General features: G+C 34.9%; 2 protein-coding genes and 1 long non-coding RNA gene across 4 annotated transcripts; 1 reads left to right on the forward strand and 2 right to left on the reverse strand.

Annotated features, from left to right (window-relative positions):
- Positions 1-4: 4 nt before the first annotated feature.
- On the reverse strand, positions 5-12003 carry LOC149743090 (uncharacterized). Its single transcript, XM_089879835.1, has 15 exons — positions 11836-12003; positions 11352-11480; positions 10931-10993; positions 10486-10652; positions 6427-6571; positions 5251-5389; positions 4443-4618; positions 4235-4375; positions 3320-3394; positions 2683-3023; positions 2355-2482; positions 1779-2056; positions 1128-1266; positions 452-604; positions 5-356 (listed from the first exon to the last, which is right to left on the reverse strand). Exons 1-15 carry the CDS (start codon positions 11993-11995, stop codon positions 170-172), a joined length of 2421 nt encoding a protein of 806 aa, XP_089735961.1. The 5' UTR covers positions 11996-12003; the 3' UTR covers positions 5-169.
- On the forward strand, positions 4238-5344 carry LOC149743091 (uncharacterized). Its single transcript, XR_016385281.1, has 2 exons — positions 4238-4377; positions 4462-5344. It is a non-coding gene; the product is annotated as an uncharacterized LOC149743091 (long non-coding RNA).
- Positions 12004-12046: 43 nt separating the features above from the next.
- Positions 12047-19880, reverse strand: LOC149743092 (uncharacterized). Of its 2 annotated transcripts, none has more exons than XM_089879874.1 (15): positions 19689-19879; positions 19211-19339; positions 18562-18621; positions 18065-18231; positions 17685-17829; positions 17308-17446; positions 16654-16823; positions 16294-16434; positions 15473-15547; positions 14489-14835; positions 14224-14348; positions 13579-13859; positions 13197-13335; positions 12991-13143; positions 12047-12494 (listed from the first exon to the last, which is right to left on the reverse strand). In XM_089879874.1, the coding sequence occupies exons 1-15, from the start codon at positions 19777-19779 to the stop codon at positions 12302-12304; spliced, it is 2355 nt and encodes a 784-aa protein (XP_089736000.1). In that variant the 5' UTR covers positions 19780-19879; the 3' UTR covers positions 12047-12301. The 2 variants fall into 2 exon arrangements, 1 of the variants encoding a protein (XP_089736000.1); XR_016385180.1 differs by having other exon boundaries at positions 12356-12494; positions 12934-13143; positions 19689-19880.
- Positions 19881-19938: the final 58 nt, after the last annotated feature.

Genomic DNA, 19938 nt, shown 5'->3' on the forward strand with positions numbered 1-19938 from the left:
GACCTTCTGCAACAAAATAACACGTTTCAGACAAAACCGAATTAAAATTTTTTTCAAAATAAGTTCACAGAATAAGACCGCAAAGACCAGATGTAGAACGTTCAAATTACGTATTTTAAAACTAATAAGTCAATTCATTGCTCAACATTTTGTTTTCCATTTCTGTTGATCACAAGCTGAATGTATTCATAAGCAAGTCACTATCCCGGTTGCTATGACTACAAATGAGATCCCATTTGTTGTCACCGTCTATATCGAGTGGAATCAACCAATCAGAATCATCGGTACAGAATGAACCAGAGTAACCTTCTCCAGTTGGAAATTGTCCGTTGTTCGATAAACGAACTGTGGTTTTCCTGAGGAAATGATGGATAATTTTAGCTTTAGCTTTCAGTAAAAAAAGTAATCATAATAGAAACTGTGTTGGATTAATAAAAGTACTTAAACTTACTTTTTTATGTGGTCGACACACACAATATCAGACTTTGTATCTCCGTTAAAATCACCGACAGCAATTTGACCCGATTGTACGACACAACCGTCCAATCGTCCTCTCCATGATGCTGTGTTTATATCTCCATTAGAGGTCGCCAAACCAACCTCACTGAAAAATACAAAATCCTAATCAATTTTTTTGTAACTTAATCAGTTAAAACGCTGGTTGCACAGTGATATGGTTTTCAGTAAAAGGTATTTCTTGGCTTTAATTTACCCCAAAATAAACTTTATTAAATTAAAACAATGAACACAAAGTATTTTAATCTCTAATGTTTGGTGCCTAGGCAAACTGAATAGCGCGCTTGCCTCTAACCCAGAGGTAATGGGTTCAAGGCTCGTAACAGTTACCGTTGTGGGCAAATGTGTCCTTAAGGCAATTGCTCCAACCTAGTGGTCACTAATGGGTTGTCCAAATTATCAGTCACAAAAATAATCATCCACAAGGTAACACATTGTTGGCTGACACGAGGTGTATGAACACCTGTGTTATAACAATTGTCGTTTTCAGGCCATGCAAGGATTAAGCAAGTTACATTCATTCATACATTACTCTATTCTTGTAATTAGTATAAACAGCAGAAATTTATATTAGGCTAACCACAGTTTTAATCATCAAGTAATTTACTCACAAACCACCATCTTGACTTCCACACATCACATCTACGTTTCTATCTCCGTTAAAATCTCCAAAGATGAAAACAACATCGGAATTTGCTCCGGAGCAAAGATGAGCAATACTTGTGCTCTGGTATCCAAACATCTGGGAAGCTGAAACAAAATGGACAAATCATTAACAGGTTTGAGAATTCCATGTTAAAAAATCAATGGATAAATGAATGTAACTTACTTAATTCTCACATGGCGAACAGGGGTGTTCATACACCTCGTGCTAGCTTATGGGTTAATATTACTTCATGAATGATTATTTTTTAGAGGGATTTTTTATGTGTGGCTGACAATTTTAACATCCTATTATTGACCACTGGATTGGAGCAATATGTCGTGTATACATCATACTAGTAGTTGAAGCTTGTATTCAATTTTATTTAAAATGTAAACCACTTGTTGACCTTATTTATTAAGTGTTCAAATTTAGAATAGGTTTATTTTGAAAAAAAAACAAAACTTTTGCTGACCAAATGATAAATGTAATATAATGACTCACTTAATTAGTGTCTAATTTGTGTCTTACTTTGGTTTTGCTATAGCCAAAAAAATAAAAGGCACAAAATATGTTTTAAATGTAATGTTCAAATTGTGCCAAACCAACTTCCACTTACGAGGATCGTTTGCCTGTGAACTGGTGCAGCTGAAAAAGTTGCAGTAGGTTAAACCAGTGGACCTTCCAGGGCAACCATGTGAGAAGCCATCACCCTTCCTACAGAAGCGTTGTCGGATCTTGTAACCAGCTTTGCAGGATCGTGAACATGGACCCCACTGTGCCCACTGACCCCATGCCACTTTAAGGGACTTGCCACTGCCATCACATTTGTCCGAGGTACAGGTCTGAGCTTGTACGGAGCGACCAGGGCACCATCGAATCAGACATTTACGGTATCTGCATCACACGAATATTTAAATAATTATTTTGAGTTACTTGTAAATAAATTCATACTTTAAACTTGATTGTCTAAATTATCAGGTATACATTAAAATAAATTACCAACAAAGTTACATATGTGGTAACTTGCCACACGAGGGGTATGAAACAGAACAACTGTGATTTGTGTCATAACAACTGTGTTTATCTGATCACGTGAGGTTAATTAACTTTTTAAATATAAACAACGCATGCTGTGTTAACCACCAAGATACAACAGACAGTTGAGTATTAAACATGGTGGAGCCCACATCACCTTAACTGCATGCCAGTCCCACATGTAGTTGTGCATGCTCCATATTCCCCCCATTCTGCCCATTTCTTTTTTTCACTGCAAGGTTTTCGTTTACATTTTTCCCTCTCATAAGACACGGCATTACAACCCTGGAATACAATTACAATTTATACAATAGTTTAACAATTTGTCTTTGTGTTTAGTATTTGCTGTTTTATGTTATAACTGTACTTCTCTTATTGCTACTAAAACTCTACTGTTAAACTTTATATATCTAGCGTGTATACATTCTTTTTTCGATTAAAACTCTACTGTTGTCAACTTATTACTACTCTAAATAAAACTTTACTTTTGCAGGATTGTCACACCAGCGCGCACGAATTTGTTGCGCCACTGGTCCACATGTTGCACTGCAGCCTTGCCATGCTCCCCACGGTGACATGCCACCTTCTGGGTCTACTGTGGTTGTTGTGGTGGTTGTAGTTGGAGGTAGGGTTGTTGTAAGGGGCCATTTTGAATCCCCTGCAATTAACCCGGAGCCTGGAGCTTTAGCTTTTGTTGTTGTTGCTTTTGTAGTATAGGGCCATCTTCTAGTTCTAGTTACCCCACGCTGAGTGAGGGCGAAAAATAGGCTGCGTGTGGTGGGGGTTGGAGCTCTGGTCGTTGCAGGTTTGTTCGTGAACTCGTAATCTAAAGTCAGTTACTGATTTTGTAACAAAATTTCTGTGGTATTGTTTTTTTGCTCAGAAAATGTTACTCTTCTGTATTTTACTGATTCTTGCTGTTATTCTCACTCTTAAACTAATTAATTAATAACATAATTTTATATACAGCTTGTTTTACTGTCTCTCGTTTAGTTTTCATTCTTTTTTAGTTATATAGTTGTTTTAATTAATATGCACTTTGTTATTATGATTGAAGGGATAAATAAAAATAACATAATGTATGAAAAGATAAAATAGAAAAATTGATGAACACAACTTTACCTTTACACAGAAATGCATTCAGCTCAGAAATATCTTTTTCTGAAAGTCTCCTACCTTGAGTGTCGATCAGTCTTTCTGAAAACAAATAAATTGTACTGAAAGATTATTTACCATTTTAATGCCATAGTTGTTTGGATCACTGATTCCCAAACTTGGCTGAAGATCTTACAAAAGAAAATAGACCTTTTTATGCCAGTGTGTAGGAAAAAAAATAATGAAAAAACAATGAAGCATTATTTATAAAGTTTGAAAATGCTGGTTTATGTACTTGCCGCAAAATTGGTGGCAAACATAATATCTGACTTTACAAAATTCACAAAACTGATATTAACATTGCCTATTATGATTTGGTAAAGACAACAGATAAGAGAAAATGAGACAAAAAATAAACATAATGCACATGAATGAATAAGTAACTTAACCTTGCGTGGCCGGAAAACGACTGTGGTTATAACTCAGGTGTTTTGTTTCATGCACTTCGTGCCAGCTTTACCAAGTATGTTACTTTGTGGTTGATGATTTTTTGAAAAGGATTTTTTAGTTTTTTTTATGTATGGCTGATAAAACAGACAAACAATTAGTGACCACTAGGTTGGAGCGATTACTGTTAAGTGTCTTGCCTAAGAACACATACACCTACAATGGAAGCATAGACGAGCCTTGAACCCATTACCTCTGGGTTAAAGGCAGGCGCACTAACCAACTGTGCTATGACGCCGAATAGCTGTGCAAGCAGATATATTAGTATTTTACTTTTTTTTAAAGCTAAAAACAAAACAAAAAATAAATTCCTAAAAAAATCAGCTCAATGTTCTCTTAATAATTAGTGTCCAATATGTGGTAAATTAATTTGGTCGTTTACTTGATAAATATTTGATTCTTTTACAGCTTACAAAAGTTCAAAAATATAGTTACCTGATCCTGCATGTGTGATTGTTGGTTGACCATTCTTTGTGAAAGCTTTAGCATTATAATGCAAAATTGACTGTAAATCATATGGTGATTTGAGGTCCTTTACGAAGTATGCACGGGACTTTTGAAAATTGTGAGCGTTGCCTGTAAGTTTAATGTAACAGAACACCTTTAACTCATAGATAAACAAAGAATGGCAATAATCACCCACCGTCTTTTACATTATCTAGGTGAATCTTTACGAAGTCATCACGATCTGGACGACTCTGCTCATGATAAAATCCCAAAGTGTGAAGAAATTCATGAATTACGGTTCCGACATAGTGACAACCATACTGCAAACTCATTTTCTGCTGTTTAATATCCTTTTTATAGCCAACCATAGAGCTGCACAATAATTAATAATTTTTGTTTTAATACTTTGTCCAGATATTCTTGCCCAAGGTTTATAAAGATAATAGTTAAATGTCAACCTTTTGTCAAACTGGTAAAAACAGCCATTGCTGTAACCCAGTAGACCATTTTATTTTTATTTACATGCAGCTTGACCAGTGACTTGTGTAGCCATATTCATGAACATAACTGTAGCCATGCTCATGTACATTATAACTTAACATTAAGTATGTAATGTTAAGTTATCATTAATATTAGCCATGTATGAAGCAATGCCGTTTCCCAATAAATTGTATGAATTTACGCTGAACTGACTTTGCTATTTTTCTTGTTTTTTTTGCTTCACTTCTTTGAATTATTATTATGTTGTAATGAGTTATTAGTTTATTAGTTCAGAAAGGTATTTAATATTTTTCAGAGCATATTTTCTGTTATTTGATGTCTGTATTGAGCTACAGTGCATGTTTTAATTGGTATATATTCATTATTGAAGTAATTCTGTGTTTTGGAGCGAGGTGCCGTAATAAATGAGTTAACCAAGTAAGTAATAGTAGATTGACTAAATTATATCATCCTACAGTGTCTAACTTTACATGCAGCATAAAAACTTCCAACAACAAACTTACGTGCATCCACGCCCGAGAGTAATATCAACATAATGAGTTCCATGTTTTTCTCGATCATAAGGCTCGATATCAATACACGTGTTATCTGAATACATTTTGCTAGTCTTCGCCAATTCCCTTTTAAGCACCGTTGAAGCAGCTATTTAAAATAAAAGGTACATTATTTAGCATATCTTTTACTAAAATAAATTTGTCTAGTATTAGTCAGACAGTGTTTTTACAGCAAATCTAATTCTTGGGGTGTATTTATATAAGTGTTATCTTTCAAGTATAGAGGGTAATTGAATTCTTCATAGGAGAAGTCCTACTGGGATGCATATCAGTAGACTGAAAAGTTAGGCTTTGGATGATTAATTATAAATGGAGTCCAATAGCTGGTATTTACATTACAACAGTAAATCAGTAATCATATATTTTTAATTTAAATTATTACTTAGTTAGTACAAAATCTGTCTTTTACAATTTAATCTTCATAATCTCCAAACAACTAATACTGTCTGAACCGCACAACACTAATTAAAGGTGACTCACAATTTTGGCACGAAAGGCTTGCAAGTGTTATTCAAACATTTGAAGCGCTATTTGTGTAAGGTTGCACAAGCACGTTCTGTTTCATACACCTTGTGCCAGCTTACAGGTTACCACATATGCAACTTAGTTAACATTTTTTGTTGTATGTTCTGTGTGATTTTTATGTATAGCTGGAAATTTAGACCAGTGCTCTTCAACCTTTTTTGGGTTGGTGAACCCCTAAAGTTGTTGCGACGAACTCATGCACCCCTGATTGTTTTAACGTAAAACTCATGACGTTTCTCGATTACCAGTGATACAAGATATAGAATTCATATAAAAAAACTGTAGGAAAGTAGCTAAGTTTGTTAAAAAAGTTCAAAACTGAATATTATTGCTGAAAATTGTTGAAGTTTGTGATGCATCCTTGTATACCCTTTTGTTCTGGTGTACCCCTGGCATATTTTGGTGCACCCTAGGGTGCACCGTGCACACTGGTTGAAGAGCACTGATTTAGACAACCCAATAGTGACCACTGGATTGAAGCAATTAACGAGCCTTGTACCCATTACCTATGGGTTAGAGGCAGGTGTGCTAACCATTGTGCTAAAGCACCGGAACTTAACAGTTTAATACTCTGTAAACTATCTAGTAGGAATAACTTACTCAAAAACCTATCTAGTTTATAACCAATAGGAATACGACCAGATGGTAGAGCCATGGAGTCCCATAACACTTTGCCTTTAACATAGAGAGCACTTCCAACAAATAAAGAGAATTCTTCATCATCTTTATCCACATAACCGTACTTCTGCATGTTGTGAATACATTGAATAAAAATGAAACTTTCTATTCTATTCAGTATGGGTGAGATTGAGATTTAGGCCAGATTTGACACATTATCCCAGTCCCCAACGCTTGCAATAGTAAAGTCCTTATTCACGTTTCACAGCGTTACAGTCGGACGCACTTCCCCAGAATGTTTATCCTCGCCTGGGCACGAGGTGTATGAAACAGAACAAACATGTTATAACTACATTTTTCAGCCTCACGAGGATAAGGCAAGTTACATTGATTTATTGCATCCACCTAAACAGCGGTGTAAAAAGTGCCTATTTTCGATGCCGCCGGCATCGGCCGGATTCTTTAAAAACTGCCGGCAAAAAAACGGCCGGCGTGGGAATCCGTTATTTATTCACTTCGCCGGCTGTGTAACATCTCGTTTCGTGTTAACGTATGCGTAAGTTACCTATTCGTGCAGTTCTGACGTAACAAACAGCTTTATATTATCATAAATCCGGCATATATGCGGAGACAATGGCAATTGTGACGTAACATTACTACTACTAGCTATGTCGTAATGCACTTGCGGTATTTGATTGCGCCATAATAGGGATTGTGACTAATGTAATACGTAACAATACGAACAAATATTTCAACTCGTGTTACGGAATATAAAACACAGACAATCTTAAAGCACTATTAAATTCCCGGTAATTATTATTACAAAGAAAATTAGTTGCAGGTAGAAACGTGTGAGTTTTAAACTGTAGTTGGTAATCGCCGATTAGTTTAATAGTTTTATTAAAGTAGAAATCCTAGTAGAGTATTCCTTGCTTAAACTAGCGTCTGTTATTAATTTCAATGTTGACCAGACAAAGTTTGTCGCGCGTAGTATAAATGACACTATGCCGTATTTATTAGAAAAGCTCAGTAGCAAAACTTTAATTTTACGGCTAAATGTTTAGTCCTGTGACACTTACGTGTGTGTTACACGTGAAAATCTATGCGGCAATCAGACTTTGATCGGGAAAAGACGAAACATGATTGACACGTTTTCAATTAAATTCTTACGCTATGAAGGACCGCGGGAGAAATCGCTGGCTTATATTCAAAAGCCTCGTACATGGTGAAAGCGGCACACGAACACGGGGCTAGATAGAGAGGCAAAATCTGACGTCAGAACACACGCGCCGGAAAAACTCCCATAAAAATATAAATGCAAACCGGTATCGGCCGGATTTTTATTTTTTACATGCCTGAACCTAAATATTCACTGCATTCATCTAACAATTAAAATAAATGGCTTGTTTGTCCGCTAGGTATAGCGACCATACGCGCCTAGTATGGGGAGGCGGGGAGGCGACGCCTCCCCAGCATTTACCGTTATGACGTCAGAAAAACAGGTCGCGTAAGTCTAAACGTCGCGTATTTCTCCAACCGAAAAAATGCTTCGACCGTTTTATAGACAACTTTTATTTTCCTTGCACATTGTTAAATGTTTCTTGCTACGAAAATGTATAGTCCATCTCCATTGTAGGACCAAGCGCGATTATATGTTTTCACTATAACACGCGTCGACGGCCATCACTTTCCGCCAAAAACTAAGATTCGGCGAGCGACGTATCCACGAAAAAAGGTATAACTTCTTTCATGTGCTTAATAGGTAAAAATGCTAATTATTAGGCTGTCTAAACAATGTACACATAGTTTCGGCAAACGGTATAACGTGACAGTATTGAATTCGCGGAGAAGTAATTTGTAATAGATGCGTTGTTATTGCATTCCCGAACAACAGATTCTCGCCCAAGATCAACAAATAGTTTGGATAGAAGGTTAGAACAATTTAAACAATGGAAATAAACCTTCAAAATACTGCAACAAAACCGATCTGATACGCCAAGGCTGTTCTTTCCGCGGTCACGAGGACCAGGATTCAAACTTATTTCAAACATTGTATTTGACGTCAAGTTGTGTCTAAAGCAGCAACATTTTTGATTGCTCAGACTTAATATACAACCTTCCAAAACGCAAGCTTTACTGCATTTAAACTCGGTAAAGATAGATATGAACATTCACTTAGGCTTTTATGGCCGACGAGATGGGTGCCTCATTATGCAGCGATAGACGCGTTCTTGCAAGAATACGAAAACGTATTAGATTGGCTGGAACAAATCTATTCATTTGCGCATTAAAAAGTGTTAAACATACTTTTATATACAAGTGATAAATCGAATGTTTGTAATAGTAAATCCCGTCTACGTTGCAATCCAAAGCTGGTCCTTAACAGTTGAAACATTCCAAAGTTTACTTAGTGATATTATGTGTGTAATTTCCAGCAATAGTTATGATGATGTCACAGCAGTTGCTTTTGTTAAGATTTTACCGCGAATGCGGGTCTCGTATATACAGCCCGACTGATATTGCTGTTTTCAAACCGATACCGATATTTTGTAAATTTCAGTTGCCGATATCCGATACTTTAATGCACCTAGAAAACTAGACTGATTAAAACCGAAAAATCTGGTAAGGCCAATAAAAATCAAACTACAGGCTTAATTATTATAATTAGTTATTAGGGACTTGTAATTACTTAATTGGTTAATTTGTAATTTTTTCAAATAAATTATACCTTCTTTCCATTAAATAAACATTATATTTATCAGCTAATGGAGTTTATTTGTGTATCACGTTGAGGCTCAAAAAATGCGTAAGTGACCTAAAGTAACCTCGACGTTACACGCGCCTGATAAACATGACATGCGGTGGACGCCTGATCAGACGCTTCGACTTATACACAAGATCAGCGGTTCCCAATCTTTTCTAAAAATTTTGCCTGGTGGACCCTTTGCAATTATTTTGATATTTCGCAGTCCTATAAAAATCAAAGAATGCTATAGAAAAATGCAAAAACCACACCAATGAAAGAAAAAGCAAAAACTATCAAACACGGTAAGCTGTTTAATGGGATGGGTGCACTTGTTTTGCTGCCATTAAATCAATGTTTGGTTTGGTTTTGAATCACAATCATTGCTTATTGCGGACCCTCTGAAACTGCTGTGCGGACCCCAGTTTGGAAACCGTTGCGTTAGATTGTTACGAACGAGTTGAATTAGGTATACGAACGAGTTTACGTTTATGAACAAGTTAGCGCTCTGCATTAATTCTGACGTAAGTGTGGGCAAACCTAACATCAGGCTGAAAAATACCTTACGCGAAGGCGTTCGTTAATCTTGCTAAACTTACCAAGAGTTTTAATCACGCCGACACACGTTAACAATTTACCTTCGTTCAGTGTGCGTCGCTTGTAGCGAATAGCAACTTCTATATGCTAACAACGATTAGATACTCAAAACATTTCTCAGCATAAAAGCGCAATTGTTCTATGAAGCAAACACACTTTTAATCCCAACACCTTAAAGGCAATAAACCACTATTGTAATAATAATCGACGCAACAATTGTTGCTGTGTTGCAACAATCTAATTGTTACTCAATCCCGAATAATCCACGTGTGGATTGGTACATTGTCATAACAGAAATACGTGTTTATCTAACTTCACGTAAGAATCGTAGCATGTTGCGCAATCAAAGCTAAATTCCCAAACTCGTCCAACCGCGCATGCGACCATAATCGCAAAGAGACAGCGTATTTGATGTTTCTCGTTTTGACTTTTTTGATGTTTTCTCGTTTTGACCGTTATAAAATAGTATCGCCTCCCCCCTGATTTTGAAATCTAGGCGCCTATGATAGCGACCACACTTATTTTCTTCCAAATAAATGTAAATATCTTTTTACTGTAAACGTGTTGTAACTGTTAATTTGTTGCTCTATCCTGACTTTGCATTTAAAATATTTCTAAATCTTCGCTCCCGAAATTAAAGAAACAAATAAAAGCTATTATTATTATTATATTATTATTATTATAACATTAGCACTACCCACCCCTAGCAATTCTGGAATATCATCATCATAGAATTGAATATCGCCTTCAAAACTTCCCTCCGCTGAACACTTACAACTTTTTGGACATGGATCATCCCCACCTTTGGTGCTGTAACCCATAGGGCAAGGTAGTGTACATGTTCTTACATCAAACTTGCAGTTGACCACTGTTGATCAGAAAATTGTTAGCTAGTTATACTACTGAAAAGTACGGTTTATCTAAATCAATAGGGGATAAAAGAAATATAACTTCTTGGAGATTTTACTAGTCAGAATTTGAGCGTTTAAATTAAAACACTTGAGCAAGAATTTTGTCTATTTTTAAAAATAAAGAAAAGTTCAAGCTATAAATAGTGAATAGCCTACAGAATCTGGCCTATGTGAATTAGGTTTGTACAACAAATGGGTTGAAAAAATAAACTTTGTAGCCACAATACAAACAAACCTAAGCATTCGCTAATCTCCACAGGATCTGTTAATAATTCTGGATCATTGCATACTGATGAACCTGTAAGTGGGAACGTTGGGTCATTAGTTTTCTACAAGAGTACATGCACTGTGTGCGAAGACAGGAGGAACAAAGTCTTACTATTAGTAGTCTTGTAGTCTTAACCTGACATTTATTAAGGGGTGGTTATTAGTTAATGGGTATATCAACAGACACTGATGTGTTGTTTTATTATTTTATAAAGTACGAAGGAACACTTGTGTTATAACAATTGTCATTTTTTGGCCACTTGGGGAAAAAGTTAGTTACATTCCCAAGAATAAGACGTTTATAAAAGTAACATTGTGTTCTAATCAACATAAGCTGAAAATGAAACACTAATAGTTACTGAATCAGAATGTTTAAATGTTAAACCAACCTTGCAAAAAAGAGACAGCAGCTCCCACAGCTCCACCAACCAAAACAACCACCACCGCTACAATGATGATGAGTTTCATTTTCAAATCATCCGATTCCTTCTTTTGCTCTTCCATTCTTTTACCTGCGCCTGTGTTCAAAAATCTTGTTTTATTTTATATTCAGTACTGTGAGGTAAGAAAGATATCGTTAAAAATGGTTGATTAAGGATAGATGGGGCCATGTTTTTATTGCCTTTTATCGAACCATTTGGTAATAAACAACATTTACAAAGAACATGTACAGAATCAGCAAACTGTATCTTCACAATCTAAAAGAGCAATGTTAATTGTTAAAAACACAATCAGAAATATAGGTTTTGAGTGCTAACTGTATCCCATTTTACCCCAGAGCAAAGATAAGCATGAGCTTAAGCATTCCCATCAAACACAGCGTGGTCACACAGATATAAAAACTTAAAACCAAGATTAACTTTGAAGATATACCTCCAGTATGCTGCTTTGTCCGGTGCCGACGCTGGCCATCTCTCTGACCAGTTCCCCGACCAGATTTCCCACGACCGCTTTGCCCTCGACCAGTTTCTCCTCGGCCGGTTTGCCGCTGGCCAGCTTGTCTGTCAGCAGTAGGATCAGGACATAGCTCCATATTAAAAATCGGCCACTTGAATAATTCAGATGTTTACAAACAAATAAAGCTTGCACTTATAAAAGTCTATCTTATTCTGAAACAATACGACAAGGTAATGTGCAACTTATTTACAACAAAGTACAAAAACATATTTACAACAATCAATTCAAAACACTCAAATGCATTTTTAATGTGTAAATACTCTGTAAAACAAATGTCAAAATAAATTGTTTGCTACAGAAGTATGAACAACACTATAATGAAACGATATGCAATATACATACAAAACACTGTCAACGTCAAAATTAAACAATGAAATGTCTTTTATGAAGGATTTGTAAAACTGTTCATGAGTATCTCATGATCACGGTTGTTATGACTACACATGAAATCCCATTTGCTGTCACCGTCTATATCGAGTGGAATCAACCAATCAGAATCATCGGTACAGAATGAACCAGAGTAACCTTCTCCAGTTGGAAATTGTCCGTTGTTTGATAAACGAACTGTGGTTTTCCTGAGGAAAGAAAACAACGATTTTAGTTTTATCATCAGTTTGTAGGAATCTAAAGAACATCCGTGTTACAATGACTATGTGCCCTGTCACACGATGGCAAATAACCTTGAAGCTACATTCATTTAATACATTGGAAACTGACATAGTTTAACACAGCAAATTGTGCATACCTTTAGTTTGGTGCATGTTTTTAAATGCTTCAATTTGGAAAATAATTATAGTTGTTCTTTATAAATAAAAGCATAACTAATTAGTAACAATTTGATTGTTACAGGATTTAAAACTGCAGTACATCGTTTGAATATTCTAATGCTAACTGCCAAGGAGATGTACTTAGAGGTACACTAAATATAGTGTTGATCATATTAATCTAGAACCACAAACCAAGCTATAGATGTTATTTTAATCAAAAACAAATAATATCAATGCATTATTATACTTTTATCTAACTTCTTGATTCCAACACAAGTAATTTATATGATAAAAATTGTTTTACTTTTTCACACGGTCGACACACACAATGTCGGACATCGCATCTCCGTTAAAATCACCGACAGCAATTTGACCCGATTGTACGACACAACCGTCCAATCGTCCTCTCCATGATGCTGTGTTTATTTCTCCATTAGAGGTCGCCAAACCAACCTCACTGAAAAGACAATTATCAAGTATATCGAGTAAAATGAATTATTTATAACTCACAAATCACCATCTTGATTTCCACACATCACATCCACGTTTCTATCTCCGTTAAAATCTCCAAAGATGAAAACAACATCGGAATTTGCTCCGGAGCAAAGATTAGCAACACTCTTGCTATCAAATGAGAACATTGGAGAAGCTGAAATATATGATGACAGACTGAGTCACTGAGAGCAAATGTTAAATCAAAAACATAATAAATTAGAAATGTCTGAACAAAAATATGTAGCTTATTTATCTTTGATTTAAATCAAGAACCAAATACATTTCCCAAGGGGAGAAAACACGGGATCCAAAAATATGGGATGCGTTATTTTCCAATTTTACCGTTTAACTTAACGCAGGTCATTATTTTATCGTAATACAGCATTGATATACATACGTGGATCATTAGCAAAGGAGCTAGTGCAGCTGAATGTATTGCAGTAACCAAGTTCATGGTGACGGCCAGGGCAGCCGTAAGAGAAATAATGGCCTTTTTTGCAATGTCTAGACCGATATCGAATTCCTGAGCCACATGATTTAAAGCATATTCCCCATGACATCCAATTAGTCCATGCTACGGGAGCATAACGCTGTGAGCTTACACAACTTTTCAAAGTGCAAGGATTAGCTTGAAAAGATTTTCCAAGGCACTGTGACCTTCTAGGACAGTACCTATATCTGTAATTAACATAACATTTCAGCATGTGAAGTCACAATAGTTATTATTGCACTTGTATAGGACATACAACTATAGCCTTAAGACACATGTGTTCTGTACAACATGAGTGAAAGTATTTTTAAGGCTTTTATTTTATGTATGTCTGTGATGACTGATATAATTTATTTTTAAACTGGTATATTGTGTCAGCTGAGCTTGCACACCAGAAGAAACAGTAAGACTTTGACCTTGTAATAGCTAGTTAGGCGTAAATATAAAATCTTACACGGAAGGTTAAAAAACGATTTTTAGCTTTATTTCTAACATTTTGCTGTCACAAAAATCTCAGGGTTATCTTGGTAATAAAACAACAAACACATAAACCTTAGTCTTAAACCAGATCCACAAGTCTTGGTGCAGCTTCCAAATGGAGACCATGGACCCCACTGTACTGATACTGGGCAAGGTTTCCTTTTGCAGTTCACAGTTTCATAAACAGCCTTACATCCCTAAATCATTGCAAACATAAGAATACTAAACATGCTTATAAACCTCACTAAATGTAGTTTATATTTAGATTTTAACTAATTTTACTTTTGTCTTAGCTTATTGACAATAAAGTTTAAGATGGTTACTGAAGTAAACTTACTGCAGTTTGTACTTGGCAGTAGCGGGCACGAACTTTAGTTGAAAAATCTCCACAAGTAGCTGTACATCCAATCCACTGCCCCCATTCTGACAACCCTCTGTTTCTATTCCTTGGGGTTGTTGTCCGACGCCAAGGACTCAGTGTTGTTGTTCTATACCATGGTCTTCTAGTGGTTGGGGTAGGGGGGCGGGTAGTAGCACGGGTTGTTCGAGGTATTGTTGTATACGGCCATCTACGGGTTGTGGTCACAGGTCGCCTGGTTGTTGTTGGTGGTTGCCTTGTAGTTGCTACTGATCCACCACCACCACCACCACCTTCTCCTCCTCCTCCTCCTCCTTCCTTAGAACCTTAACATAGCATAGTTAAATGTATAAATGAATGAAATGAAAACTCACTTTATGAATAAAAAGTATGCTATGGTATTCCCTCTTGTAATACAGCAACGAAAACCATGCTAATTTATACAACCAACGAAAGGAAATTAGGATGACAGTCGTTTAAAACACGCTGCAGATAAAAACTACTTAAGTAAAAGTGTCCAATAAAAGCATGGCTGCCAAAGCCAAGTTAAGCATTTAAATTTAAACCTAGCGAGACAGATCACTTTTTAAATTCCAAAATATATTTACCCTGAGGCCTGAGTAAACTTGTCACTTTCTACATGTGCATGGTTTTACGCTACCAAAACTTTCTATTATTATCCTGTTAGCAATGCTTGCTATACATTCTATTAGATGTCATAACTTGAATAGCCTAACTGATTATGTTGAAGTAAACAAAAAATATCAGAAACTCTGTCATAGAGTCTTTTAACTTCATTTCCCTGCGCCAAATGCAATGTGATATAACATTAATCATGACTTGAATTTTAAGATACATTCTGTAGTAGCTTTTAATTTATAGCCTGCTGTGGGAGATATATATATAATCATAAATAAATTAAATCATAAATAGTCTATAAATAAATTAAATAATATCATTTACCTCCACATAAAAACACGTTAACCTCATAAATATCGCTTTCTGATAGTCTCTCCTTTTGTGTCTGAAGGACTCCACCTGAAAAAAATATCTTGTAGAATTTCTTATACTCATATAAAACCATGTTAGTTTTTACATTACAGTATCTTTAATAACAAAGGAATGGGCTGCTTAAGAATATACAAATACAAGTGTTCTATTCGCTGCTTTTTACAGGGGGTAATTGTTTTTCTGTATGCCTGACAATTTTGACAAATAATTTATAAACACGGGTTTGAAGCAATGTGTTTTGTGTCTCACCCTAAGACACAGGCGCAAACAGTGGGGGGCAGCATTAAACCCAGTATTTTTTCATGATATTGCAAGTGTCTTAACACTGAGCCATGGTGCCAGGTTAGCTTTGGCGAATATTTATCACAATATTAGATCTTAGATGTAACACTTATTTAGAAGTAGGACCATTAAATTAGGAAGACAAATTTTTTTGAAAAGAAAAAATAATATCTAAGCCATGGCAAAAATGAGCGTGCTTGCTTGTAACCCACAGGTAATGGGTTTAAGAATCATTTGCTGTTACCACCATAGGCGTATGTGTCCATGGGACACTTAACAGCAATTGCTTTAAACCAGTGGTCACTAATGGGTTGACCAAGTTATCAGCCATATACAAAAAAAATGTTACCCCAAAAGGTAACATTTTTGATAACTTGTAAACTCAAGGTGTATGAAACAGAACACCCATTTAATAATTCAACTATAACAAATGCTAAAAAATATTTATTTCAGATTATGCACTATATATAGTAAGAGATCCAAACCATTACCTGTTTTTTTATCTACAATCGTACTTTTATAGTTTTTACTGAAGGCAGAGGATTCATAATGCATGACAGAACCAATATCATACTCAGATTTTAGATCATAGACACGATTTGCAGCCACCTTCTGAAAGTTGTAATCCGAATCTGTGGATAAGCAAAATATAGAAACTTTCATAGGTTTCTACTCAATTTGTTTTGTAAGACTTAATCCCCACTGACATTTATTTAATAGATAATTCATTCATTCATGTGAAAACTATAAAAAACTATCTTTTTTAGGATAAAAAAGACATCTGTGCAACTATAGAAATAAATGACAGATTAAAAGAATAATTTACTTACATAGTAACAGTTCCAACTTACTTGCTTTTATGTTCTCAAAATTAACTTTAACAAACTGGTCACGATCCGGCCTAGTTTGCTCATGGGCAAAACCCATTGTATGAAGAAACTCGTGTATAATAATACCGACATAATCGCACCCATAACCAATGCTCATACGTTGTTCTTTTTCTGCATAACCCAATGAAGCACTGGATATACCATGTTTTACTTTTACTTGAATTTAATTTGGAATTTTGTATACAATGACGAAAAAATAGATAGTAAAATTAATGAATGAAATTTATTTCGTCTGTTAGGTCACAATAACGAAAAACAAAAGATGGGTGGTAACGGTAAAACAACAATTGTTAAAATACGCTTTTTGATAAAAAAGAAAGAAAAAATGTTTTGGATAAAAGGCGTGGCCGCTATAGCCTACAGACGAAAATATAAGTTTATAGTACTTCAAAGTATGAAGGTGATTCTTATATTGATCATAGGCCATGGCAACTGGCTACCAAGTAAATAAGATTCAAAAAGGAAACACCTTATGCTTACTACCTATCTAAGTATGATTTCTGAATATTAGTCCAAAAAAATGCCCTTAATAATATACAATTATTAATCAGCTACAGTATAAATATTTGAAGCAAAATGAGTTAAATTTTAAAGTAAATAAAATAAGCCACTTACTAGCAACCATCGGCATGTTTAATATCGACAAATTTTTTCCCATGTTTCGCTGAATCATAAGGGGCAATGTCAATGCATGTATTTTCCTTGTAGGCTTTTATAGCTCCCTTTAATGCATCCTTAAACTTTTGACTGTTTTCTACAAAAGAGACCATATTGTTAGCTGCAATGCTGGTTTACTGCATGTTACAAATTTATAATACTGAAGCACTGGTGCTTCATACACATAGAGAGTGACAGCAAATAGGAAAATGTGCGCTTGTATAATAAATCATTAAAGACTACAAAAATAACATATTATAGTATAAGGTTAAGAAAAAGTTACGTAAAAAACTGACTATATTCCTAACACTCTGTGACAAACTGACATTACTCACTTAATCTGTTGTCAAGTTTGTACCCCACAGGTATTCGACCAGATGGAAGAGCAACTTGGTTCCATTTTCCAACTCTTTCATGCTTGTAAGCACTTCCAACAAACAATGAAAATTCTTCATCATCTTTATTCACATAGCTATACCTCTGTGGCAAAGACAAAATCTTAATTAATATTTTTTTAGGAATTAAAAAAAAACAAATAAAGTCAATATTTAAGAAGGTCCTAACTAATAACTGGCACATAATAACCAGGAATACAGTTGTATAGAATGTATATTAGGTAGTTTTAAAATTAGAAAATTTTATTGTAAACAGATTTTATTGTAAATAAAAACACAAGAAAATTTGCTCAGCTGAAAATACTTATAATTCATCTTACATCCAACAGATCAGGTACATCATCACTGGTAAAATGAACATCTCCTTCAAAATTTCCTTGTGATGCACACGTACAACTCACTGGACACACACTATTCTCATCTTTTACAGCAAACCCAAACGGACATGGTAATGTGCATGTAGTTGTATCGAAAGGACAGTTTACAACTGAAAATAGTTTAGGAAGCGAGAGGTTTGTCATTTGTACAACTGCATACTAATTTTACACATATCATATATCATATCTGAGTACTTGGGAAAAAATAAAATGACTTTGAATTTTGATTAATATTAATTCATTCTATCTAAAAAAGACCAGACTGCATATTATACGAGAAAGCGAAACCAATGGCAATGCAACTTCATTAGTCTGGGCAGCTTGTTAATGGAAGCTGTACAAAACAAGTGTCTAAGAATGTAAATTCTGTTAGTTTAAATTGAGTACTAACGTAATGATCATGAGATTGTATTTCATAATAATAATAATTGTATATTTACCTAAGCATTCACTTATAGTAATTGGATCTGTACTTCCTTCACCACAAACTGGGCTTGTTCCTACAACAAATAAAATTTACGATATTATGGCTTAATTGTACTAAAATATCTGAATTCTGAAGCAATACTTAACAACAATAACTTAATAATGTAGTTACAGTCTTACACTTTCTTCCTTTTTCATGCCCAAGTTATGTTTATAACAACTAGAAGTGTAATACACCAGCAGTAGTTAAGAAATAATTACAGAACTAATCCGTATTTGCATACTTGGAACAGTAATTAATTTGTTGTAATGTGCAAACCTTATGTCCCTACACAATATTACATAAATTTTTAAGTTGATCTTTCACTGTTACCACTTCATAGAAAATACAATTTGCAAGAAAGAGCTTTTCTTAAATAGTAGAATAAAAATTAGTTCTGAAATATTTGGTTTAAATATTTAAGAAACTTTTATTAAAATACAAATCGAATTGTAAAGCCTTCTACAAAATATATATATATAACTGAAATATATATGTTTGTTGACAATAAATATAGTTCAGTTATATTTGTTGTAGAAGGCTATTTAAGAACTAAATAAATAAAGAAATGCAAAAAATGATTCATTTTAAAATGTACAGTCATTTATATGAGATTCCTAAACCTTGCATAAGAAAGACAGCTATTCCTGCAGCTCCACCAACTAAAGCAACCACAGCCAATCCAATGATGATGAATTTCTTTTTCACATCATTTGATTCCTTCTGTTTTGTTTCCACTGCTCTCTTGCCAGCTGAGTAGAACATATTAATTAATGCATCAAAATTAAATGATATAAAACAGTTGTCCATATATGATGTGTAGTGGTTGTACCTTAAACTAGGGTTTCTTAAACAGCTTGTTTCAGTCGCTACTTAGCTACTAAGCATGCTAAATTGTAAAAGAAAACATTTCAAAAATGTTGCAATGAAAAATAAAAGTTTCGCTGCACCTAGAACATTGAGAAACCTTGTCTTATACAATCCATAAAGCAGAAAACAGGTCAAAAAATCACATTCTTATTAACCTTATACAAATTGTTGTTCTACTTGTTACCAGAGGAAAAATATATTTGGACCATTTATTAAAAATGTGAGACTTACCTCCAGCTTGTGCTTGTCTTCTTCTTCGGTGTTTCTCACGTCCACCACTTGGTGGTTTGTGAGCAGCTGAGGGCTCGAGAAAGTAATCCATTTCAGATTTTATTTTGACCACTAAGCATAAGTGATAATAATTTTACAGATGTATAAAGAGATAATTGGCCTGAAAAACATACAAGCAATTAGAGAACGATTTAAAAATAAGTCATTACATCGGTTCGAATCTGATGAATATATTCGTAAGTTCAAATCT

The sequence above is a fragment of the Ciona robusta genome, chromosome 1, assembly GCF_009617815.1.
Source record: "Ciona robusta chromosome 1, ASM961781v2".
In the NCBI taxonomy this organism is placed as follows: Eukaryota; Metazoa; Chordata; class Ascidiacea; order Phlebobranchia; family Cionidae; genus Ciona; species Ciona robusta.

What these genes read in the sequence shown, in the direction of transcription:
- LOC149743090 (XM_089879835.1), bottom strand. Translation starts at nt 11,995, where the DNA reads ATGGAGCTATGTCCTGATCCTACTGCTGACAGACAAGCTGGCCAGCGG. An exon ending in ACTCTCGGGCGTGGATGCAC is followed by an intron (nt 4,619 to 5,250) that starts GTAAGTTTGTTG and finishes ATTATTGTGCAG; the next exon opens with CTCTATGGTTGGCTATAAAA. An exon ending in CCTAGATAATGTAAAAGACG is followed by an intron (nt 4,376 to 4,442) that starts GTGGGTGATTAT and finishes TTAAACTTACAG; the next exon opens with GCAACGCTCACAATTTTCAA.
- LOC149743092 (XM_089879874.1), bottom strand. Translation starts at nt 19,779, where the DNA reads ATGGATTACTTTCTCGAGCCCTCAGCTGCTCACAAACCACCAAGTGGT. An exon ending in CTCCTTTGCTAATGATCCAC is followed by an intron (nt 13,336 to 13,578) that starts GTATGTATATCA and finishes CATATATTTCAG; the next exon opens with CTTCTCCAATGTTCTCATTT. An exon ending in GGAAATCAAGATGGTGATTT is followed by an intron (nt 13,144 to 13,196) that starts GTGAGTTATAAA and finishes TTGTCTTTTCAG; the next exon opens with TGAGGTTGGTTTGGCGACCT.